The sequence below is a fragment of the Hemitrygon akajei genome, chromosome 11 (genome assembly GCF_048418815.1).
Source record: "Hemitrygon akajei chromosome 11, sHemAka1.3, whole genome shotgun sequence".
Taxonomy (NCBI): domain Eukaryota; kingdom Metazoa; phylum Chordata; class Chondrichthyes; order Myliobatiformes; family Dasyatidae; genus Hemitrygon; species Hemitrygon akajei.
The window spans coordinates 10346623-10372587 of NC_133134.1; the positions used below are offsets into that span (position 1 = coordinate 10346623).

Below are 25965 nucleotides of genomic sequence, written 5' to 3' on the forward strand. Positions count from 1 at the left end.
GATCCTAGGCTTCCAAAGGCGAGCCGAACTCTTAGGCTGCGCCCTTGGCATGTCAGATAACGGCCAGTCGTGACACCCCAAGAGCGGATTCCTGCAAAGAGTCAAAGTCAGCGTGTAACTCCAGGTCAGGGTCTTCAAAAGAACCCTGATAGGGGAAAAACAGATATTAAAGAGGGAAATAGAGCTATTTCTGAAGATGCAAGCAAAGAAGTTGCCATTTAGCGCCATCTTGACTGAGCTCTGCCCTCTAGCTCACTTTGTAGCGATCTGTTTTCACTTTGACACGAAAGAGTCTTTTTCTGTAGATCAGTGTCAATAAAGACAAAAAATTAAATCCATTGTGATTCAATGTTGTTAAACAATAAAACATGAAAACTTCCAATGGGTGTGAATACTTCTTATAGGTACTGTATCAATAAAATGCACTTGGATTCTGGTGACAAGAGGGAAAGGGTTTTAAATTGGTCTGTAGATCAAAGGAATAATTTAATTACTGTTTCTTTTTGTTGCTTTTTGAATAGAATCCTTGTGAGAGTTGGCATGGTACCTAGTGGAGCAGAATGTGATTACTAGGCGTTTCAAATGAACAAGCTTGACAATCCTTTTTTTTTGGAAGGGACATCAAACCATGCAGTAATTAAATTTGCAAAGCCTAAAATAACTGTGGAGGCTAGAAATCTGAAATAAAAACCAAAAATGCTGGAAACACTCAACAGTACAGCGAGTATCTGTGGAAGAGAAACAATTAACATTTTGTTGGAGAGTCTTTTACCTCAGCTGTTAACTGTTTCTCCCTCTACAAATGCTGCTGACCAGCTAAGTATGCTCATGTTTTCTCTAGTGATGCTTCCTTTCTCTTGGAAGACATTTCCACAAAGTGGTGTTAAATAGGGCTATTGTATGACACCAATCCAATTATTTTGCTATGAGACTGATATGTTGGCCATGACCCTGCTTTTCTTGTGTACTCAGTGTTTTGACATACAATTAAAGAACTCTATTGATAATAATTATACAACTTTAGATACTATTGAAGGGGACAACCCACCAGGGGAGCCACAGTGACTGGGTCTTTTGCACTGAGTCTGGTGCTGTGGCACATAAGAGCAGAGAGATGAAGAGGACTGCAGGGTTGATAGAAATTCCTTGGTCAGAGGAACAGAAGTGAGTGAAGTGCTGTGGGCATGATAGAGGCACCCGGATGGTATGTTGCCTCCCTGGTGCCAGGATCAGGGATGTCTCAGATTGGGTCCATGGTATTCTCAAGGGTGAGGATGAGCAGCCAGACATATTAGCACCAATGTCATAGGTAGACAAGGTGAGGTGATCCTGAAGAGAGATTTTAGGGAGCTGGGTAGTAAGCTAAGAACTAGGACCTCCAGGTCCTCTTGTGCCACATGCCAGTGAGGGTAAGAATAGAATGATTTGGCAGGTGAATGTGTAGCTGAGGAACTGGTGCAGGGGGCAAGTGTTCAGATTTATGGATCATTGGAACGGATAACACCTGAACCCGAGGTGGTCCAATGTCCTTGCGGGCAAGTTGAATACAGTGTTCGGGGTGGGTTTAAACTAATTTGGCAGGGGGATGGGAATCGGAGTGTTAGTGCTGAAGATGAACTAGTCGGTTTGCAACACAGGAAATGTGTAGTGAGACTCCTAGGAAGAAGAGGCTGATGATGGGGCAGAATTGCAGTCAACACGATCAATTGCAATGTAAAAGGTGAACAAAATCGAAAAGGTTGAATACATGACTGAAGGTGTATTAAGACATAGACATAGAATATTAAGCATAGTACAGGCCCTTCAGCCCACAATGTTGTGCAAACCTTTTAACCTGCTCTAGGATCAACCTAGCCATTACTTCCTCCATTTTTCTATCTTCCATGTGCCCATCTATGAATTTTTTAAGTATCACTAATATATCTACCTCTACCAGCACCTGTGACAGGGCATTCCACGCACCCACCACTCTCTGTGGAAAAACCCTACCTCTGTCATCCCCCCTATATTTTCCACAATCACCTTAAATTTATGCCCCCTGGTATTAGCCATTTCCGTCCTTGGAAAAACTCTCTGGCTGTCCACTCTGGGTAGGTTGGAGGAGGTGTCCAGAGATGGGAGAGACTGCCTACAGAGAGGAGGTAGAAGAACTTGTCGCTGGTGATATTTGAATGCATGCAGTTTACGGAATAAGGTAGATGAGCTTGTAGCACAGTTACAGATGAGCATGTATGATGTTGTAGGCATCACTGAATTATGGCTGAAAGAAGATTATAGCTGGGAGCTTAATGTCCAAGGATACACATTGTAACAAAAGGGCAGGCAGGAAGGAAGAAGGGGTGGCATTGCTCTGTTGGTAAAAAAAAGATATCAAATCATTAGAAAGGAGTGACATCGGGTTGGAAAGTGTTGAATCATTGTGGATAGAGCTAAGGAACTGCAAGGATAAAAGTACCCTAATAGGAGTTGTATACTGCCCCTCAAACAGTATTATGGATGTGGTATATGAATTACAATGGGAGATAGAAAATGCATACCAAAAGGACAATGTTACAAGATTCATGGGGGATTTCAGTATGCAGGTAAATTGGGAAAATCAGGTTGGTGCTGGATTTCAAAAGGGGAGATTTCTAGAATCCCTATGAGATGGCTTCTTAGAGCAACTTGTAGTTGAGCTCACTTGGGGATTGGCTGTTTTGGAGTGGGTGTTGTGCAATGATCCAGAATTGATTAGAGAGCTTAAGGTAAAAGAACCATTAGGGGAAAATGATCATAGTATGATTGGATTCACTGTGAATTTTGAGAAGGAGAAGCTAAAGTCAGATGCATCAGTATTGCAGTGGAGTAAAGGGAATTATGGGGCTATGTGAGAGGAGTTGGCCAGAATTGATTGGGGGTAAAAAAAAACACTGGCAGTGATGATGGTAGAGCAGCAATGGCTGAAATTTCTGGAAGCAATTCAGAAGACACAAGATATATGTACATCCCAAAGAGGAAGAAATATTTTAAAGGCAAGATGATGTAACTGTGGCTAACAAGATAAGTCAAAAGCCAACATAAAAGCCAAAGAGAAGGCATATAATAGAGAAAAAATTAGTGGGATGTTAGGGGATTGGGAAACTTTCAAATACCAACAGAAGGCAACTAAAGAAAGTCATTTAGAAGGTAAAGATGGAATATGAATGTAAGCTAGCCAGTAATATTAAAAAGGATACATGGAGTGTAAAAGAGAGGTGAGATTGGATACCGGACCGCTGTAAAACAATGCTGGAGAGGTTTTACAGGTTTTTTAGAGGTTTTTAGGGAGCAAGGAAATGGCAGACAAACTGAATAAGCACTTTGCATCAGTCTTCACTGTGGAAGACACTAGCAGTATGGTGGATGCCCATGTCAAGGGGCATGAAGTGTGTGAAGTTGCCATTACTAGAAACTGAATGATCTGATGGTAGATAAATAACCTGGACCAGATGGTGTACACCCCAGAGTTTTCAAAGAATTGGCTGAAGAGATTGTGGAGGCATTAGTAATGAACTTTCAAGAATCACTAGATTCTGGAATAGTTCCAGAAGATTGGAAAATTGCAAATGTCACTGCATTCTACAAGAATTGAAAGAGACAGAAGAAGGGAAATTTTAGGCTCGTTAGTCTGACCTCAGTGGTTGGAAAGATGTTGGAGTTGATTGTTAAGGTTTTGGTTTCGGGTACTTGGAGGCAAAGAATAAAATAGGCCATAGTTTAGGGAAAATCTTGCCTGACAAATCTTTTGGGCCTTTGACAAGGTGCCACACATGAGGTTGCTTAACAAGCTAAGAGCCCATGGTATTACAGGGAGGATGCACAAAAATTGTAAAATTAGTCAGCTCCATCTTGGGTACTAGCCTCTGTAGTATCCAAGACATCTTCAAGGAGTGGTGTCTCAGAAAGGCAGCATCCATTATTAAGGACCCCCATCACCCAGGACATGCCCTCTTCTCATTGTTACAGTCAGGAAGGAGGTATAGAAGCCAGAAGGTACACACTTAGCTATTCAGGAACAACGTTTTCCCCTCTACCATCTGATTCCTAAATGGACATTGAACCCACGAGCACTACCTCACTTTAATTATTTCTGTTTTTGCACCATCTTAATTTAACTATTTAATATGCATCTATATTCTTACTATAATTTTTTTCCCTATATTATCATTGCATTGTACTGTTGCCACTAAGTTAACAAATATCACAACATATGCTGGTGATATTAAACCTGGTTCTGATTCTTAAGATTCTGGCATGGATAAAACAATGGCTTATTGGCAGGATGCTAAGAGTGGGAATAAAGGGAGCCTTTTCTGTTTGGGTGCCTGTTACTAGTCTTGTTCCACACTAGTCTGTGTTGGGACTGATTCTTTTTATGCTATATATTATTGATTTGGATGATGGAATTGATGCAAAGTTTGCTGATGATATGAAGGTAGTTGGATAGTATTGTGGAAGTAGAGAGGCTGCAGAAGGACTTGGACAGATTAGGGGAATTAACAAAGAAGTGCCAGATGGAATACAGTGTTGGGAAGTGTACTTTGGTAGAAGAAATGAAAGGGTTAACTTTTCTAGATGGAGAGAAAATACAAATAACTTGAGATGCAAAGGGACTTGGGAGGGAACTTGTGCAGGATTCCCTAAAGGCTAATTTGCAGGTTGAGTCTGTGGTGAGGAAGGCAAATGGAATATTTGCATTCATTTTAAGAGGGCTAGAATATAAAAGTAAGGATGTAATTATGAGACTTCATAAAGCACTGGTGAGGCCTCACTTGGAATATTGTGAGCAGTTTTGAGCCCCTTAGAAAGGATGTACTGAAACGGGAGAGGGTTCAAAGTCGGTTCACAAAAATGTTTACAGGATTGAACAGCTTATCATATGAAGAATGAGGGTTTACCTAATTGAAACCTATCGTTTGATGAAAGGTCTTGATAGAGTGGATGTGGAGAGGATGTTTCTTGTGGTGGGAGATTATAAGACCAGAGGACATAGCCTCAGACTAGAGGGGCGTCCTTTTAAAACTGAGATAAGAAATCTCTTTAGTCAGAGGGTGGTGAATCTGGAATTCGTTGCCACAGGCAGCTGTGGAGGCCACGTCTGTATGTATATTTAAGGCAGAAGTTGACAGAGTCTTGATTGGTCAGGGCATGAAGGGATGTGGGGAGAACAAACATAGGAGACTAGGGCTGAGAGGAAAAATGGATCAGCCATGATAAAATGGAGCAGACGATGAACCAAATGGCCTAATTCTGCTCCTATGTCATATGATATTGGTATTTAACATCTGTTTTGAAGAAATTAAATGATACGAAGTTTAAAATTTTTACTTAAGGCTTTTTAAATAGAAAGTTATCCCATTGATCCTGTTCAAAGTTCAGAAAGCTAATGATGAATACTAAGCTGAATGGTTTCTTTTTTTTTGACTCCACGAAGATGTAAATTTGACATCTCCTCTTTCAAAATGCTCATTTTATTTGTTCATGACATCATTAAAGGTTTTGAATGTAGAATGTTTTTAAAGTTAGAGTCAGAGCACTACAGCACAGAAACATGCCCTTTGGTGAACTGTTATTCTGTTTAATCCCAGTGACCTGCAACTGCACCATAGCCCTCCATACCCCATACTTATCCAAACTTCTATTAAATGTTGAAGTTCAATTCACATCAGTACTTCCGCTGGCACCTCGTTCCACACTCTCATCACCCCAAGTGAAGTTGTATTAATATTATATTTTAAAAGAAAAAACTCATGAGGTATTGTTGATTATTGCTTCCTGGATTGGAGAGCATGCCTTATGAAATTAGGTTGAATGAACTTGGACATTTTTCCTTGAAGCGATGGAGAATGAGAGGTGTATAAGATGATGAGGGGCATTGATCGTGTGGCTAGCTAGAGGCTTTTCCCAGGGCTGAAATGGCTAACATGAGGGGGCATAGTGTGGAGTGCACTGCCAGTGAAGGTGGTAGAGGCAGATACAATAGGGTCTTTTAAAAGACTCTTAGATAGGTACATGGAACTTAGAAAAATGGAGGGCTATGCGGTAGGGAAATTCTAGGCAGTTTCTAGAGTAGGTTACATGGTCGGCTCAACATCATAGGCCAGAGATCCTGTAATGTGCTGTATATTTCTATGTTCTATTAAAACATGTTTGTTTATACACTTGTTTTGAACTTTTTGATTTATTTAAAATTTTTTCCCCTTTTTCCATTAAAAAAAAATAGGTTGAATACCATTTGAATGGGGTGTGTTGCTTTGTATCCAAATGAACTCTGATAAAGCAATCCATAATGTACCCCTAAGATTTCCTTAACATTGGTACTAATTTGTTACTGCTGATTTTACAGATTTTTTAATTCCATCTTTTTTCCAGATTTCTTTGCTTAAAAAATAAAAACACTGCGTCGCTGGTCTTCACAACTTATACAGAGAAGCATCCTTCTATAGAAAAGGGGCCTCCATTTGTACAGCCTTTGTTAAACTTTATTTGGTTCTTATTACTTGCTGTTGAGGGGTAGGTATTTTCTTTATGGAAAAGAATTTGTAAGTTTGGGCAAGCTGTAAGAATTTTTAAACATATTTGTTGTACTTTATTCTTTGCTAAAGGGGGAAACTTACCGTTTTTACAGTGTTATGTGAACAGTATCAGCCATCTTTAAAGAGAGATCCAATGTACATTGAGGTAGGTAACTAACTTTTATTGGCTTCGTTTATGTTATGAGAGGTCATGGGTTTGACTGGCTTGGTAGATAAAAAGCATCCAAAGGTTGTATGTTTATTTGGATTTTCAAGAAACAAACAAGTTTTAAACAAGAGATAATTACATAAAATTGATGCTGCTAGGCAGCTCTTTGTGTCTGGACTAATCCCTTACTTGAGGGGACTAAGAGTGATGTCAATTGATGAATAACTTGAGAGTAGAACATAAAGTGGGTGCAAAAGGATAATGACATGTTATGTGAGCGAACAAGACATCAAGTTGAAACATTAACATGTACAATATCATTTTTATGTCCCCTTACAAATTACTTTTCACCTCACTGTAATTTAATAAACTTGGACTCAGTAATAATAAAGGCATTTCCAGTATATTGATTTGGTACTTCCACTTCTCTTACTCAGTTCATTGATATAAACCCATTTCTGGAAGTATTCTAGGCTTGATTTCATTGCAGTATAGAAGTATGAAAGATGATTTTACTGCCATATTAAATACTGAAGGGGCATGATTAGGTAGGTATTAGGAGGACTGACTGAAAAGTTTATAACCTGAGATTGTAAACTCAGAATCAGGGTTAACTTCACTGACATGTTTTGAAATCTGTTGTTTTGCTGGAGCTGTACAGTGTAATACCTAAAAAGTTACTATAAATTACACAAATAAATATGTTAAAAAATAAATTAAGTAAGTAGTGCTAAAAGAGAGCTAAAATAGTGAGTGTTCATGGATTGGTTCATTGTCTCTTCAGAAATCTGATGGCAGAGGGGAAGAAGCTGTACCTAAAACACTGAGTGTATGTCTTCAGGCTCCTGTACCTTTTCCTTGATGGTAGTAATAAGAGAGCATGTCTTGGGTCATTGGGGTCCTTAATGATGGATGCTGCCTTTTTGAGGCATCCATTTATGACTGAGGTTCTTCACAAGAAGGATTATACCCACTACTGCACCACACCCATCATCACCAATACTTTTATCATTTCCTGTCAGTCACTTTATGTACAGACTCTCATGTACCAAGTGTCATTTTATGTACATATAATCAATCTATGCATGTAAGCTATGTTATGTAGTGTTTTTTATTATTGTGTTCTTTATATTCATGTGTTTTTTTGCATGCTGTATCAGTTCTGAAGGAAGAATTATTCCGTTTTCCTTTACAATTGTGTACTGGAAATTGCATTAAACCATCATGAATCTTGAATAAACCTTTGTTGCCTGTACCAAAGGGCTGTGATGTTCAGTAAGGAACTTTATTTAAGCCAGGGATTGAAGATAGTGGAGTTGATATAGTAGGCCACCCGTGATCTAATTGAATAGGAAAACTGACTCAAAGGGTAGCGTGGTCCAGTTTTATATGTTCATGTGATTGTGTGTTGTTTGGACTGATGATCTTGTCTCCTTCTCAGGACTCCTTCCTTCACAAATGGAAATTTGCCTCCTGCTGCATGCCTGAAGAGAAAATCAGGCATGAAGTCCTCCTCAATGTAATGCAGGCATAGCAGTATATAATATCCTTTCATTTTTTTCCTAGCCCTTCAACACTCTATGTGATGTAGCTGCTGTTTCAGAATAAGAACATGAGAATTTTAAGTGATGGCAGCAGTTATTTGTTGATCAGAAAAATACTGCCTTTTCATAATATTGTCTTGGTCTGCTCCATCCTGAATTTTGAGAAGTTTAGAATTTCCAAGCAAATGTAGCATATCAGGAGTTGATGAGGTGGACACTTAATGTAGTTTGAATGGCCTTCCTTCAACAAGGCCTTTGCCAAGAGCCATTGAAATCCTAGGGAGATGAGTAATTTGCATTGAAAAGGGCTTTGTTTTAGGAAGCACGAGGTTTTGGAAGCCTGTGCTTGCTTGTGTTCGTGCTACAATCTTAATATTTTCTGTTTATGAACAGTCTGAATGTAAATGTATTGGTTATGATCAGTAAGTCCGCAGATGGTGTTGAGAGTGAGGAGATTAGTCTTTGGCTGCAGTATGACATTGATCAACTGGTAAGATGGGCAGAGGCACGACAGATGGAATTTAATCCTGTAAAATGAGAGGTGATGCTCTTTGGAAGAGCTAATATACAGTATTAAGAACCCTAGGAATTACTAAAAAACAGAAGGCCCTTGGTGCATAGGTCTATGAAAGCAGCAGAATATGTATGGTTAAGAAGCTGTACATACTTTGTTAGTCAGCATATGGACAATAACAGTAAGAGATTAGCGGTACAGCTATGTAGCACATTACACCACAGCTGGAGTATAATGCTTAGTTCAGTGGCCACACTGTAGATGAGATGAGTTTCAGCTACAAGGAGAGAAAATGACTGGGCTGGAGGCTTTCTGGATTTCGGTAAGCTATTGTACAAAATTATGAGTTGCATGGGTAGTAGTTAGGTAGAAACTTTCTCCCTCTGAAGAGATGTCAAGAAACATAGGTTTAAGAGATTGTGTATTTGGAATGGGTTTTGGGATGGATTGTTTTTACCCAGAGGTTGCAATTTAAAATGCACTGCCTGAGGGAGTGATAGAGGCTGACACTGTCATAATAGTGATTTAAGTGACCTGAAACACCGTGTCAGAGAAGGCTATATAGGCTGAGTGCTAGAAACTATGATTATTGTCGATGGGTACTTGATGGTCATCACAAATTCAATGGGTGAAAGAGCCGATTTTCCTGTTTCTCATCATGGAGAAAATTTGCATGCATTATGAATCATCTCGAATATATGCTGCTTTTACTTAATTTTAAATTCTAATCACTTTCCCTACTGTCACTCTGGCTCCAGACACCACCTCTCCCAGAATATTTTGAGATGCAAATGATGTGTGAAGCATAAATGGACAATGACTGTCCTTACCTTTGGCATGAGCTGTTCTGATTCTGGAATAAAGTGAGAGAAAAGAGGTTGGGTAGCATTTTCATGGGGTCTCTTGCCCTCCCTCACATTGTCCTGAATCTTTCAGAAGAAAAAGAGCTATTGAACTAAACCGCCTTTTGCCATAGGTGAAATCTGAGCTGCACCATTTCTATTTGGCATTAGGCAGTAAAGTGGTTACATTTCAAGGTCTGTTATCCCTTGCACTTTGTAATACATTGGATGTAATAGCTGTGGTGCAGCAATTAGTGCAGCTGTTTCGCAATTCCAGGTTTGATCCAACCTTGGATGTTGTCCGTGTGGAGTTTGCATGTTTTCATCATGCCTGCCTAAATCTCCTCTGGGTAATCTGGTTTTCTCCCACTTTCCGAAAACATGCTGGTAGGCTATTGCAAGTTAATGGCAAAAAGTCACAGGAGAGTTGATGAGTGTTTGAGGGCACGTCAAAATGAGGGGAGATGAATAGGGCTGATTTTTTGGAATTACTCCTTGGGATCCAGTATTGATCTAATGGACTGAATGTCCTCATGTTTTATAGGATGGAAAAAGATTTGGATTCATTCCAACTTGTTGTGCTTGTTTTAGGCTAACAGTCCTCTTAACCAAATACCACCTTTAGTGTATTTCTACTCTTCCCTCAATTATTTTGCAAGTTTTACCTCGTGCATTTGTGTTTGTAGATGTGAGAAAAGAGTGTAGAGAGGCCTTTCTTGCTTTGCAGTAAGTTGTTGTGGAATACACTAATTGAAGAAATAGTGGTAGCAGATTTAGGCATATCCATCCTCTCTGTCAAAGGAGATATTTGCAGGGCACTGGGGAAAGGCAAGAGTTTGACTGACTATCTCTTGGCTTTTTCAAAGACCCAGCTCAAACAAGATGGTCTGCATGACCTCTTAAACTGTATGCAGTTGATTGCTCTTATTTTTTGTTGCAAGCTATGTGAATTCCTATAGGTGGTAAACATGAAAATGGGGCCACAATAGAAATGGGGAAGAAACTTGAAGAGGATTAGGAAGCCCTTATTTCCTCTTTTTCCCCTTGACACATTTCAGGCTGCAACAGGAAGCAAATGCCCATTTGCGTTTGGAGGAGTCACTCCATTTGAATGAGGATATTAAGGTAGGTCAGCTTTAATACAACTTGCGCATAGCCATGCACATTTTCTGCTTTAACAATACGTGAGATTTTCAGCATAAACAGAGAAACTTTGAGTCATATTATTGTTTTAATGGTCATGAGTGGTTGTGGAAACCTGTTGGCAAGGTTTTCTGTGAATTTAGGTAATGAAATCATTATAAATCACGTAACGAGGAATTTCCTCAAAAAATACTAACTGAGAGATAAGGCCACTGATGAATCCTGCTGAGCTCTTTTATATTTGTTTACAACAATTGGAAAAGGCATTAAAATTTTTCTTTTAAGCCATTTTTTCATACTCAGTCCTTTTCTCATAATGAATTATGGTTTTGTGAACTTTGATAAATTGAGAGATACAGTAGTTCTGGTAATGTATGATTAAGCAGTGGGAATAATCAAAAACTAATGATGTAACTAACAAGTTAGCCATAAGGCCTTTTTCAGTTTTTTTTAAAGAAGAGTTTGACTAAATATCTCTTGGCTCCTTCAAAGATCCAGCTCAAACAAGATGGAACCTGAAAACAGTTGATTTCACTGCATCTTTCAGTTAAATGGAAATGCTGACAGTGTTTGTGAAAACGCAGGAAAAACACTTTTGCTTTCAAGCATAATATATTTCATTGCCAGATAACAGCAAAGAGATGGAAAAGTAAATTGGCAAAAGTTGTAAAACTGTAATTAACAGTATTATTGAGCTACTATATGGATGTACAGAGGATCCAATATGATTGTGTATTAAACTCTCACAACGTGAAGCATTTTCCATATACCCCCATGAGAAAACTTTGTAGAATCAAAATTATATTTAAAAAAGTTACATTATTTAAAAACAATTAAATTTTAACCATCTGAATAATTCAGTTTAAATTTGTGTAATCATTTTGAATTACTGAGGCACACTATTTCAGACCATGTTGCCACTATGTAGTATCTGCTTACTTACCGATTTACTAATGCTCCTTGTCGTCTTTCATCTAAGTAGATTAAGCTTTCGGATTTTGATGTTTTGCTATTTTTAATTCCAGTATCTAGACCGAATAGGTCAGATTTTCTTTGGAGTTGCACCAAGACAGACTTCCTCATATGGAGGATTATTAGGTAAGCCAATTATGGAGTTATTTATATTGTAAAGTAAGCGATTAGTTTCCTTAAGTGCTATGTAATCCTCTTGCATCTAACATAAATGTGGTATCTTCTATTCAGTTAGTTAATGTGATGTAGATAGAGCATCTAAGGCAGGGGTTTAAGTCATGTTTGCAGAGCTGTCATTAATTATACCTACAATTGGCAGCCTGTTGCAATTAAAACAAAAGGTATACTTTTATTTATGATCATTGCACTCATCAAGGCTATAGGCCTTCACTGTCAGTTTGCATTACAAGTAAACACTATCAACATCAAGCATTGTCAGGATTAGATGCAGCATGATTTGATCTGTCCTAATGAAGGGTCTTGGCCCTAAAAGTTGACTCATTATTCCTTTCCATTGATACTGCTTGAGTTGCTGAGTTCCTCTAGCATGTTGAATTTCCAGCATCTGCAGAATCTGTTATGTTTATCATTTGATTTCCATCCTCTTTCCCCAACAGTTTGTTTCAATCCTCCTGTGGTGTTGCACCAGTGAAATCCAGAACAAGGGAGTACAATGTTAAAATCAGAATCACAGCACTAGTGCTGCATTTGCTGAAACAATTAAAGATTTCAGGACCAGGTTAAATTGGATTTTGTTTGGTAACGTTGTCCCAGGATCTGAGGCAGGCCATGGAAGTGAAACAGTTAACAATTTGTGTCATTCTGACCATTCATCAGATCTTGTTCAATTTTAGACTTCTGTGGAAGTGAGGATTATAGAGAGATCAGAGCAGCAAATAGATCAGTGATGACCTCATTGAAAAGCAAGCAACTGACGCACCGCTTCTAGTGCCTTCAATATTGATAGGTGCAAGGCTGGCAGACCTACGACATATGTGCCCAAGATGGGCACGTGCGAATATTTTGTTGCCATGTGGCATGCAGTATGCAGTGCCACCCCTCAGTTGTTTAAACCCGCCCATAAGTAAAAGGTGTATATGATTATCTTCACTGTCAGGTGAAGCAACAAATGATTTTTTTTATGACCAGAGAGCAGTGAGTTGTTTTCCCAGGAAATGCCTCACTCTGGCAGGACATCATTAGATAGTTGTGCGAACATGTGACGTTGGATGATACGTTTTGAAATCCTGGTGCACACATCTGTATTTGGATTGTAAATGGTTACAATAACAATATTATTTTTAATATTTTTGCCTTTTTAACAGATTAATATTAATAGTTTTGAACATTTTCTAAAATGCTTCATTTATTTCAATTTGTCCGTTACACTTCTATTAATAGTAAAACAATGAAAACATATAAATAAGCAAATAATTTTCCCTTTAAGTCCATAATTGTTACTAATTATTAATCAATGATAATCTTTGCTCAGAATTAACATGGCATGCAAGAGATTTTTTGAAAAGATAGTCCCTAGTTTGGGCACACGTACCCTAAAATGTTCACCACCTGTGGTATGGAGTATAGGTAGCAGAGTTTTGGAGGAACTAGCGTTTTCAGGAATGTAGTGGCTGGGAGATGGGTAACGGTTACAATTAAATATTTGGTCTGGAGGGAAGGTGCCAAAAGCAGTGGAAGCTGAAAGTGAGCAGACTAGGTGGAGATATGGTCTAATTTAATTATAGCTTTGGTGAAGATGGAGGTGTTAGCCTTTGTCATTCTATGCTTAATCAGAGAAAATGTTTACAATTATATCTTGGGTAACCTTTGTGAAGAGCTGAGGCTCTGATCTCAGAATTATCACTTGAAAGATGCAGTATTTGGGAGGGAGGGGATAGAATACTACCAAAGACATTTTCCTCCATTTTCATAGCCTGGATATCTTGGATTTATGACATTGATGGTAGCGGTGTGAAGCAGCTCAGGGTTGTGTAGGTAATAGTGAATGCTTACCACATTGCACTGAGGTGACAAATCAACAATAGTTAAATTTTAATTTAAACCCATTCTGATTCATTCTGCATGCTTATTTGATCAGTAATTATACTACTCAAAGGAAGTTTGTGTTCATTAACTTTAAAAACATGCATGTTGGAGCAAATCAGCAAGATTAGTTGGGCTGATCAAGTTTCTAGAAAGTCCAGTGAACGCGTTGCACAACATGAACCTTGTAGTCCATGCATGTCAGACAGGGGTGATGTGAAGCCAGCTCTTCTGTCTCTGTTTAGTATTTTGGTGCTTGAATTTTGGCAAATGATCCCAATTCTGTGTTCTTCTGCTTAAAATAACCCGCTGCAGTTTGTACATTGCAGAAACAGTTTCTTGTGAATCTGAACAATGAAGTAGACCTTTAGTTGATCAGGGTCAACCATGCAAGCTAGTACATAAGCCATGGCAGTACATAGAACATGGAATAGTACAGCACAGTACAGGCCCTTCGGCCCACAATGTTGTGCCGACCCTTAAACCCTGCTTCTCATATATCCTCCCACCTTAAATTCCTCCATATACCTGTCTAATGGTCTCTTAAACTTCACTAGTGTATCTGCCTCCATCACAGACTCAGGCAGTGCATTCCACGCACCAACCACTATCTGAGTGAAAAACCTTCCTCTAATATCCCCCTTGAACTTCCCACCCCTTACCTTAAAGCCATGTCCTCTTGTATTGAGCAGTGGTGCCCTGGGGAAGAGGTGCTGGCTGTCCACTCTGTCTATTCCTCTTAATATCTTGTACACCTCTATCATGTCTCCTCTCATCCTCCTCCTCTCCAAAGATGTGGAGAGCAAGTTGTTGGCCATGCAGCAGGCTCCCCCTCTCCTCACAGCTGATGAATCCAAAGGAATGGCAGTGACTGATCTAGCTTGGCACCAGTGGCATTGAAGGAGTTGCCAGTCAAAGTTGAACTCTATGTAGGACTGCCTTAGAGACTCTTGCTGCAGATTTTTCCATCGAGTTTAAGCCTTCCGAATGAGTGGGTATAGCCACAAGGCCGTGGGGTTTTGAGATCAGTTTTTCTTCATGGCTGACAAGCCCCAGCTGCCCGAAATGACTGGTTTTAAGTCGCTAGTAACCATCTTTTGTCCCTTCTCCTGTCAGTATAAACTGTTCCGCTGTGCTTAGTAGCTGAGCCAGGAGCTGTAATTGGTTGTCAAAGGCTATTTGAGATACACACCATTGGGAGCATTTACTAGGTAGTAGGGGCTTATCCCCACTATTCCCCCTTAAATTGTTTAGTAAGACTAAATTAATCAGTTTAAGGATAGATGTAAAAGACAGAATTACTTCTGATAGGTGCAGACGGTTGATGGAGGCAAAAACAATTCTTTAAAATGTTGAAAGCTGTCCATAAACATAGAATTCCAACATATTTGGTTATTTTGCTGACTATCTCAAAGATATAGTATCTGTGGAATAAAGAATGATGGGTTAGTAAGCTGCTTAGTTACTACCTTGGGATGTGTAAAAAAAAAACACACATACACACACAAGTTTCAGTCAGAGCGTTGTATGAACACTGGTGCAGACTGAGCAAGTAATGTGTTATTAATTATGACAAGGTGAGTAGGCCTGGTATAGTTTTATCTCACTCTTTCTTTGACTGTCAGAAGCCAATATTTTGCTTGTACAGCTGAAATATCTTGCTAGAAACTACATGTATTTGGGCAGCATTTAAGGATACCCTTTTTTGTTTGTAGTTAGCATTCTGAGGAAGAGTATATGTGCATTGAAACATGCATTTTGAATGGTGATATGTACTTTGATAATAAATTTACTTTGAACTTTTAATTGGAGCAGAGCTGGTCATTATGACAGACTGGTGGGATGGTGTGATCACAGCAAATTTACAGGCACAGATCTCATTTCAAATTTGACTGTAGGAATTTGTACATTAAAAAGTCAAATGTAAAATGCAGTCAGATGCATGATTTTTGATTTGAGGTGAAATCTAGATTTTGAAAGCATTTAGATAGATAGATAGATACTTTATTCATCCCCATGGGGAAATTCAACTTTTTTCCAATGTCCCATACACTTGTTGTAGCAAAACTAATTACATACAATACTTAACTCAGTAAAAAATATGATATGCATCTAAATCACTATCTCAAAAAGCATTAATAATATCTTTTAAAAAGTTCTTAAGTCCTGGCGGTAGAATTGTAAAGCCTAATGGCATTGGGGAGTATTGACCTCTTCATCCTGTCTGAGGAGCATTGCATCGATAGTAACCTGTCGCTGAAACTGCTTCTCTGTCTCTGGATGGTGCTATGTAGAGGATGTTCAGAGTTATCCATAATTGACCGTAGCCTACTCAGCGCCCTTCGCTCAGCTACCGATGTTAAACTCTCCAGTACTTTGCCCACGACAGAGCCCACCTTCCTTACCAGCTTATTAAGAAGTGAGGCGTCCCTCTTCTTAATGCTTCCTCCCCAACACGCCACCACAAAGAAGAGGGCGCTCTCCACAACTGACCTATAGAACATCTTCAGCATCTCACTACAGACATTGAATGACGCCAACCTTCTAAGGAAGTACAGTCGACTCTGTGCCTTCCTGCACAAGGCATCTGTGTTGGCAGTCCAGTCTAGCTTCTCGTCTAACTGTACTCCCAGATACTTGTAGGTCTTAACCTGCTCCACACATTCTCCATTAATGATCACTGGCTCCATATGAGGCCTAGATCTCCTAAAGTCCACCACCATCTCCTTGGTCTTGGTGATATTGAGACGCAGGTAGTTTGAGTTGCACCATATCGCAAAGTCCTGTATCAGTTTCCTATACTCCTCCTCCTGTCCATTCCTGACACACCCCACTATGGCCGTGTCATCAGCGAACTTCTTTTTTAAAATTTAAAATTTTAAAATTTAGAAATTTTTAACATTTATTGAAAGAAATTGGTTGTTACCATAAATTGTAAAACATGATGAATGTTTGCTGCATTAAATCCTGTGACTATATAGTTATTTCTTTTCCAGGAAACCTTTTGAACAGCTTGATGGGTACGGGAGAGGATGATGAGGTTGATGGAGAAGGACCAGAAGATGTCAATCCTATTGATCTTGACTAAGAAGACAATTAACTTTGATATAAAGATCTGAAGACAATATTTCAGTGAGGTGTTTAAAGAACAATCTGTGTGTACCAGAAATAAAACTGCTATACTGTGGGACATTTTACATGATTGTTTCGGTGAGCATTGGCAGAGAGTGCTCTTTCTCTTTTTATGAAGGAAATGCAAATGATGTTTCCTATTTGTCTATATTGGAAATGCTGTATTATTTATGTTCAGTAGACATTTCATGGTTTAAAGAACGGTTCCATTGGCTGTGTGTTCACAGATGTAATAAGTTTTGTCTTTCTAGATTATTTTACATTAAGTTTCAAATACTTTGCAGCTTTGTACTGGGATGCTGATGCCAATGGCACTACACCTGATGGTGTCAGCTGCGTCAAACAAGATGGTCGCTTTTGTTTGATCATTGAGGCATCTCAAATTGATAAAACTAATTCTTGTTTTACGAGGCAGAATAGTTTTCAATAGGAACAAAAGTACAGCTGTAAGGATCAGCAGCACTTTTATACAAGTGGTGAACCAGTTGCACACAGATCACAAAGGATCATGCAGAAAGGTGGTCTTAACTACTTCTGAACCAATAAATCAGATTGAAGCAGATTGTCGCTACCCCTTATTTTATTTGAAATGGTAAATGTTGTGCTAGGAATTGTATCCAGGCGCTGTGAGAATATTGTAAATACTGTGTCAGAGCTGACACAGGGCTGAATCTGCATGTTGAAGATTTGCATGCTAGAAAGATACAATGATTTTTAAGCATCAAATTTCAGGTGCTAAAACTTGTTGAAAGATGTGTATAATGTTTCCATAATCAGGAACTGGAGTTTGTCACGTGGCAAAGTACCAAGATCTGATGAAATTGGATGGAGTTGGTTAACAAATTTTAGAGTAAATGTAATTTATGCTTTGCAGACCTGATAATCGTATATAATTGTCTTCTACACCAAATGCTGTCTGTAATTCTTAACCTTTGAACGCTTCATAGGCCCAGTTTGGAGACGGCGTACAAAACGACTTTCTCTATTTAAGTGATATTTCTGTTGGTAAATTGGAATGTTGTCTTTTTTTAAAAATTTCTGTATTTATCATTAAAGGAAAATAATTAGTTCCTTTGGTACAAAGTCCAGAACTTCTCCGAGCAATGAAACACTTTTAGCACGGTGAACCTCCTCACTACAGTTAAGTTTTCGAAATACTGGTGTGCAGAACACTAAGCATACCTTGGTACATTGTATGTGGAATCAGTAATATTTCTAAAAACACTATTGTATTCCACTTGTCAGATGGTAAATTTAAAATAATTTGTTTCAAAGGATGTGTGATGCATTTGTTAAATTGTTAGAGTGGTGCAGAATTAACATGCAAAAATAATTATGTTTCATTACCACTTGCCCTTTGCTAGCACAGTTGTGAAACTTGGTTGTAATGCAGCAAAGGACACTCATTTGTACATGGCACCTCTGAATGAAGTCGTGCATTCAGCAAAATTTTTCAACTCAACATTCTGATTTTGTAGCTTTGTACTTTTCCCCTCAATTGTTATTGATCCGTATTTTATTACAGATCAGTTTTGACTTTGTTTAAATGAAAAAATAGTAGCTTGTATAGTTTAGAACTGATCAGTATCTTTAAACAAGATCACAATTGCTATGTTGTAGAATATAGAATCAACAGCACCAAGTAAGCATGTCTGGACAACGTAAGTAATCATAAATTCCTATAATTACTGCCTGTTATGACACTAATCTCCATAGAATATTTTTATTACAATTATCAAAATGTATTTAATTCTGGCACAATTTCCAGACTTATTGTGCAAATATTTGCGATATATCTTTTCCATTTCATGCAATAAGGCCCCACAATGTGCTGATTGCAAGATGTATTTAAGATAAATTTATCAACAAGCAAGGCTCTCTCTATTCGAGTATAGCTTACAGAAGTACAAAGTAAGCCTTCCAACTCTGCACCTTTAGATACGCACAGAACTGTTTGTTTAGATTTTTTGTGTTCTTGTTGCTGGGTTGGACTTGAATCCATGAGCAGATGAACCAGACTGTTGATTGTACAAACGTTTGTAAATAAATGACAGTAGCAGGATGCTAAACAGCACCAAATACAATTTGCAAATAGTAATCACAAACATAAGTGTTCCTCATCTAACGAAAATATTTTTTTACTTGTAGAAATTTCCTGAGCATTGACTGATTTAAAAAGAGGGGAAAAGTGAGCAGTTTATTTATTTCCATGGACTCAGATATCTGCTACCTGACCTCCTGAGCATTTTGGTTTTCCTGCCACTGAGGTATTGTTGCTGATGCATTAGGATAAATGATGATGATCATTGGCTTATAACAAATCACAGGACTATGCCTGCACTGCCCATGTCATGTGCTAATAATTTTTCTTTGCCTTATTTGTACAAAGAGGAAACAGCTTGCAAAGTGGTATGCAAATATCTGATAGCTCAGCTTCAGTTAGCTATTTAGGCAATTTGATTTAGATTTATTTGAGAAAGGCAAGAAGATCAATCCAGAAAAGGGTATCTTCAGGGCTGTTAATGATGCCAATAATGACTACAATTTTTAGTATGACCAACAATCAGCAGATACAACTTATAGCAAAAAGAATTGTAGGTGTCTTAAATAATCTGTAAAAATCCCCTTTCCGTTTTAACAGTGGAATAGTCAAAGTGATAGTTCACTATTACTTGACTTTATTCTTTTGAATAACATCTTAGCTTTCAGAATTCTCCTCTTATATTTCTGTGATCTATTTTCTTTTCACACATTCTTCAGCTCCCTCAGTTCTAAAACAGCCCATCGATATTAAGCAGAATTTATAGTGTCCAGCAAGTGGTACAGTGAGTTAGCTTGACTTACTACATTTGAATGAAGCTCATGTTAAAATGTACTGTTGTAAGACTTATTAGAAAATAATAAAAATTACCTTGGGCAAGGTAAGTATTTGGTAAGTTTCTTCTTCTTTCTTAGTACAGTTAGAGCAGTGGGGATGGCTCCAGGGGCTGTGTTATTTTCTCCGTGTGGGATGGGGGAATTCCGGGAGGCCTCTGCACTGAGCTACAGCTTGATGACCTTCAGCATATATGTGAAACTGAGGAAGTGATTGATAGGAGCTACAGGGAGGTAGTCACCCCAAAGTTGCAGAAGCTGGATACCTGGGTGGCTGTCGGGAGAGGGAAAGGAAATGCCAAGCCTGTGCAGGGTATCCTTATGGCCATTCCCCTCAATAATAAGTATACTATTGGGGGAGGGGGTGGCAACAACCTACCAGGGTGGAGCTGTAGCGACTGGGTCTCTGGCACTGAGTCTGGTGCAATGGTTCAGAAAGGAAGAGAAGAGAAGACTGTATATGTGATAGGGCATTCCATAGAGGAGTATATGTGAGATTTTGTGGACGCAGTTGTCTCCCAAGTGTCAGGGATGTCTTGGATTGGGTGCATAGCATTCTAAAGAAGGAGGCTGAGCCACCAGAAGTCTTAGTACATATTGGCACCAATGACCTAAGTAGGAAAAGGGAAGATGTCATGAAGAGAGAATTTAAGGAGCTAGGTAGAAAGATCAAAAGCAGGACATCCAGGGTAGCAATCAACCTCTGGATTGTTGCCTATGGTATGCTTTTGTGAAGGTCATCGTGGCTATCCCTCGAGGTCGAGGATGACAGTCTTCATTCTGTTGATCTATTTATGGGTTCTCAAGTGGCTTATGAGTCCAATCTTGTCTTTGAAAATTCTTCCGCATTCAGCACAGGTAGTTCCAGATGGCAGATCGGGCTTTGGTTGTTGCTGCCTCTCTTTCCATTTCCTTCTCTTTTCTAATTCTGCACATCTGTTGGCTTCGAAAGTTGCTGTTCCTTCTCGGATGATGGCTTGCCAGAGTTTCCTGTCCTTGGCATTGGTTTCCCAGTTCTTGATGTCGATGTTACATTTCTTCATGTTGGCTTTTAAGACGTCTTTGAATCTCTGCTGTTGTCTGCCTCTTTTACTTTTGCCTTCTTTAAGCTGGGAGTAGAAGATTTGTTTCGGCAGATGATCGTCTTTCATCCGAACAACATGACCGCTCCATCTTAGTTGGTTCTTGATGACGTAGGCTTCGATGCTTGTTGTTTTTGCTTCATTTAGCACGCTGACATTGATTCTTCTATCTTCCCAGCTGATATTTAAGATGTTTCGAAGACAGCGTTGATGGAACTTTTCAAGTGCCTTCAGATGTTGTCGGTATGTTGTCCAGGTTTCTGATGCATACAGGAGCGTTGGGATTACCATTGCTTTGTACACTAACATTTTGGTGTCTGTTCGGTTGTCATGATCATGAAAGACTCTTGTTCGGAGTTGTCCAAAAGCTGTTTCAGCGCATTTAAGATGATGTTGGATCTCATCATTAAGGTTGATATTGGAGGAGAGGTGACTCCCAAGATGCGGAAAGTGTTCCACGTTTTCCCAGAGTTATTTTGCCAAGTTGAATTGATGGTTCAATCCAATTTTGAACGTCTCCGAACAAGAGTTACACCAGAACTTTGTGGACAGGTTTGACAATAGGTGCAGAAGTAGACCATTTGGCCCTTCGAGCCTGCACCGCCATTTTGAGATAATGGCTGATCAATTCCTTATCAATACCCGGTTCCTGCCTTGTCCCCATATCCCTTGATTCCCCTATCCATAAGATACCTATCTAGCTCCTTCTTGAAAGCATCCAGAGAATTGGCCTCCACTACTTTCCGAGGCAGTGCATTCCAGACCCCCACAACTCTCTGGGAGAAGAAGTTTTTCCTTAACTCTGTCCTAAATGACCTACCCCTTATTCTCAAACCATGCCCTCTGGTACTGGACTCTTCCAGCATCTGGAACATATTTCCTGCCTCTATCTTGTCCAATCCCTTAATAATCTTATATGTTTCAATCAGATCCCCTCTCAATCTCCTTAATTCCAGCATGTACAAGCCCAGTCTCTCTAACCTCTCTGCGTAAGACAGTTCAGACATCCCAGGAATTAACCTCGTGAATCTACGCTGCACTTCCTCTACAGCCAGGATGTCCTTCCTTAACCCTGGAGACCAAAACTGTACACAATACTCCAGGTGTGGTCTCACCAGGGCCCTGTACAAATGCAAGAGGATTTCCTTGCTCTTGTACTCAATTCCCTTTGTAATAAAGGCCAACATTCCATTAGCCTTCTTCACTGCCTGCTGCACTTGCTCATTCACCTTCAGTGACTGATGAACAAGGACTCCGAGATCTTTTTGTATTACTCCCTTACCCAACTCTATACCGTTCAGATAATAATCTGCCTTCCTGTTCTTACTCCCAAAGTGGATAACCTCACACTTATTCACATTAAACGTCATCTGCCAAGTATCTGCCCACTCACCCAGCCTATCCAAGTCACCCTGAATTCTCCTAACATCCTCATCACATGTCACACTGCCACCCAGCTTAGTATCATCAGCAAATTTGATGTTATTTTCTATGCCTTCATCCAAATCGTTAACATAAATGGTAAACAGCTGTGGTCCCAATACCGAGCCCTGTGGCACCCCACTAGTCACCACCTGCCATTCCGAGAGGTGGTTTAAACTAATTTGGCAGGGGCATATGAACCGAAGTGACGGAGTTGGTATACAAGCAGTTGCAGTGTGTAGTGAGACTGCCAGATAGGACAGGCAAATGATAGGGCAAAATTACAGTCAGTGGGATGAATTGTACTGTAAAAGGGTTACAAAATCAAAAAAAGGTGATGGAGAACTGAAGGTGTTATACTTGAATGCGTGCAGTACATGGAATAAGGTAGATATTGTAGCACAGAAATTGATTGGTATGCTGTTGGCATAACGGAGTCATGGTTGAAAGATTATGATGGTTGGGAGCCTTAACATCCAAGGATGTACATTGTATCAAAGGCTAGGCAGAGGACATGGTGTGGCTCTGTGCTAAAAAATGAAATCAAATCCTTAGAGGTGACATAGGATGAGAAGATGTAGAATCGTGTGTGGAGTTAAGGAAATGCATGTGTATAAAGTCCCTGATTGGAGTTATATACAAACCTCCGAACAGGTGCCAGGATGTGGGCTACAAATTACAACGGGAGATAGAAAATGCATGTCAAAAGGACAATGTTACAGTAGTCATGGGGTTTCAATATGCAGGTAGACTGGAAAAATCAGATTGGTGCTGATTTTGGATTACAGGAGAAAAATTGTAGAATGCCTACTATTTAGTTTTTTTTAGAGCAGTTTGTGGTTGAGCCCACCAGGGGATCAGCAATTCTGGGTTGGGTGTTGTGTACTTGTAAGCTTAAGATACTGAAACCCTTAAGGAGGCAATGATCATCATCCTGCAATTAGAGAGGGAGAAGCTAAAGTCAAATGTGTAAGTATTATAGTGGAGTAGTGTGGATACTAGCATGGATGGCAGCAGAGAAGTAGCGGCTGGAGTTTGTGAAAGCAATTTGGCAGGATGATACAACCGTGGCTGACAAGGTAAGTCAAAGGCAGCATATAAACAAGAGAGAGGGCATATAACAGCAAAAATCAATGGGAAGTTGATGGAGAAATTTGAAAACCAACAGAAGGCAACTTAAAATCCATGATGGAAAAGATGAAATATAATGGTAATCTAGCCAGTAATATCAGAGGATACTTAAAATGTTTTCAGCTATATTAGAAGTAAAAGAAGCCACAGTTGATGCTGAAGAGGTAGTAATAGACAGGAAATGGTGGAAAAACTGAATAAGTACTTTGCGTCAGTCTTCGCTGTGGGAGACACTAGCAATATGCCTGATTTCAAGAGTGTAAGGGGGCTGAAATGAGTGCTGTTGCTATTACTGGGGAGAAGTTTTTGGGGAAGCTGAAAGGCTTGAAGGTAGATGGCATCTGGACCAGATGGACTACACCCCAAGGTTCTGAAAAAGGTAGCTGAAGAGATTGTGGAGACATTAGTAATGATTATTCAAGAATCACTAGATTCTGGCATAGTTCTGAGGGCTAGGAAACTAACTGTCACTCCACTCTAAGAAGGGAGGGAGGCAGAAAGATGGAAATTATGGGCCAGTTAGTCTGACCTCGGTAGTTGAGAAGGTGTTGGAGACGATTGTTAAGAATGAGGTTTTGGGGAACTTGGAGGCACATAGTAAAATGGCCTAAATCTGTATAAATAACAAGCAGGATAGACAAAGGTGAATCAATAGATGTCCACTTAGATTTTCAGAAGGCCTTTCACAAAGTGCTGCACGTGAAGCTGCTTAGAAAGACAGCCCATTCTATTACAGGAACGCTATCGGGGATAGAGCACAGGCTGATTAGCAGGAGGCAGAGTAGGAACAAAGGGAGCCTTCTGATTGGCTGGCAATGACTAGTGTTCCACTGGGGGTCGGTGTTTGGACCATTTTGTTTTAGGTTGTCTGTCAATGATTTGGATGACAGAATTGATGGCTTTGTGGCTTAAGTTTGTAGATGATATGAAGATAGGTGGAGGGGCAAGTTGTATTGAGGAAGCATTGAAGTTGGAGAAGGACTTGTACAGATTAGGAGATGAGTGGTAGATGGCATATGGTGTTGGGAAGTGTATGGTTATATGCTTTGGGAGAAGGAATAAAAGCGCAGACTATTTTCTAAACAGAAAATTCGAAAATCTGAGATGCAGATGTACTTGAGAGCCCTCGTGCAGGATTCCCTAAAGGTTAGTTTGCAAGTTGAGTCAGTGGCGAGGAAGTCAAATACATTGTTACCATTCAGTTTGAGAAGACTGGCATATAAAAACAAACATAACATGCTGATGTCTTACAAGGCACTGAAGAGACCTCACTTGGTATATTGTGAGCAGTTTGGGGCCCCTTATCTAAGAAAGGCTGTGACTGACATTGGAGCAGGTTTAAAGGAGGTTCACAAAAATGACTTGAGAATGAAAGGCTTATCATATGAGGAGTGTTTGATGGCTCTGTGCCTGTACTCACTGGAATTTAGAAGAATGGGGGGGGGGGGGAAATCTGATTGAATGTTTAAAGGCCCAGATAGAATGGAAATGGAGAAGATGTTTCCTATAATGCAGGAGGAGTCTAGGACCAGAGGATGCAGCCTCAGAATAGAAAAGCCCATTTAGAAAAGAGATGAGTAATTTTTTTAGCCAGATGATTGTGTATCTGTGAAATTTATTGCCATAGGAGTCCGTGGAGGCCACATCATTGGGTGTATTTAAGGTGGGGGTTGTTATATTCTTGATTAGTTGGGTTGCCAAAGGTAACAGAAAATGCAGTAGAATGGGGTTGAGAACAAAATGGATCAGCCCTGATTAAATGGCGGAGCAGACTTGGAGCAGAATTCAACCAATGTCTTATGGGCTTATGTACTGTTGTAGGAATTACTAGAAAAAGGGAAAGTTCATCTAATTTACTGCTGACTATTGTAGCTGATAGATAATAATTACAAAGATCAATCTCAATCAGAAAGGGGATAATTAAACAATTTATCTACCTAGGAAAAGTTTTTGAACCAACTTTAAGGGGATTACAACAGACAATATCGTGGCAACTTGTCAGAAGTAACAACCAAAAGATACCTAAAGTCATAGCTCTGACCAGTGAAATCTCCCATCTTTCTCCAGGGGAAATACCAGGAAGGTATGGGAAATAATGCTCTTTTTGAGCAGGAATGTGAAGGCAAATAATGAAGCTTTTAGACATCTCACCCCTGCCATTTCTTACCTGGGAGATTGAAGCTGGCTTGAAATGGGAAATTAACTGAGCAACATTAAGGTCCTCTTATGAAGAATATGTACTAAAATATTTGTCATCTTATAGGAAAACAGTTTCAAACCATGACAGTGTTATTCATTGAATGAATGGTGATAAGTAATCATACTGAAACACGTGCTATTGGGAAGGGAGTAGCATTTGCATCAAAAAACAATCAAGGCTTGGCCAATCAATGGTAGAGTCTATGCCTTAACACTGGTGGTCCAAATATATAAAAGTAGCTCTCCATTCTGTACCCAGCCTGATATGTCTGTGGCTCTGCAATGTTATAATAAGGCACAATATGAGCTTGAGAAACAAAGACCTCATCTTCTGTCTGGTCAACCTATAGCCTTCAGGACTTGGT

The 25965-nt window shown here is 39.4% G+C and overlaps 1 protein-coding gene across 1 annotated transcript in view; it reads left to right on the forward strand.

Annotated features, from left to right (window-relative positions):
- Nucleotides 1–18169, forward strand: part of get4 (guided entry of tail-anchored proteins factor 4) — a 44057-nt gene extending 25888 nt beyond the window's left edge. The window contains exons 6-9 of the mRNA XM_073060198.1: nt 6391–6531; nt 6624–6699; nt 11771–11843; nt 16757–18169. Coding sequence (XP_072916299.1) covers nt 6391–6531; nt 6624–6699; nt 11771–11843; nt 16757–16848 — 382 coding nt within the window. The 3' untranslated portion in view covers nt 16849–18169. The remainder of the gene's footprint in view (nt 1–6390; nt 6532–6623; nt 6700–11770; nt 11844–16756) is intronic.
- The last annotated feature ends 7796 nt before the right edge of the window (nt 18170–25965 follow it).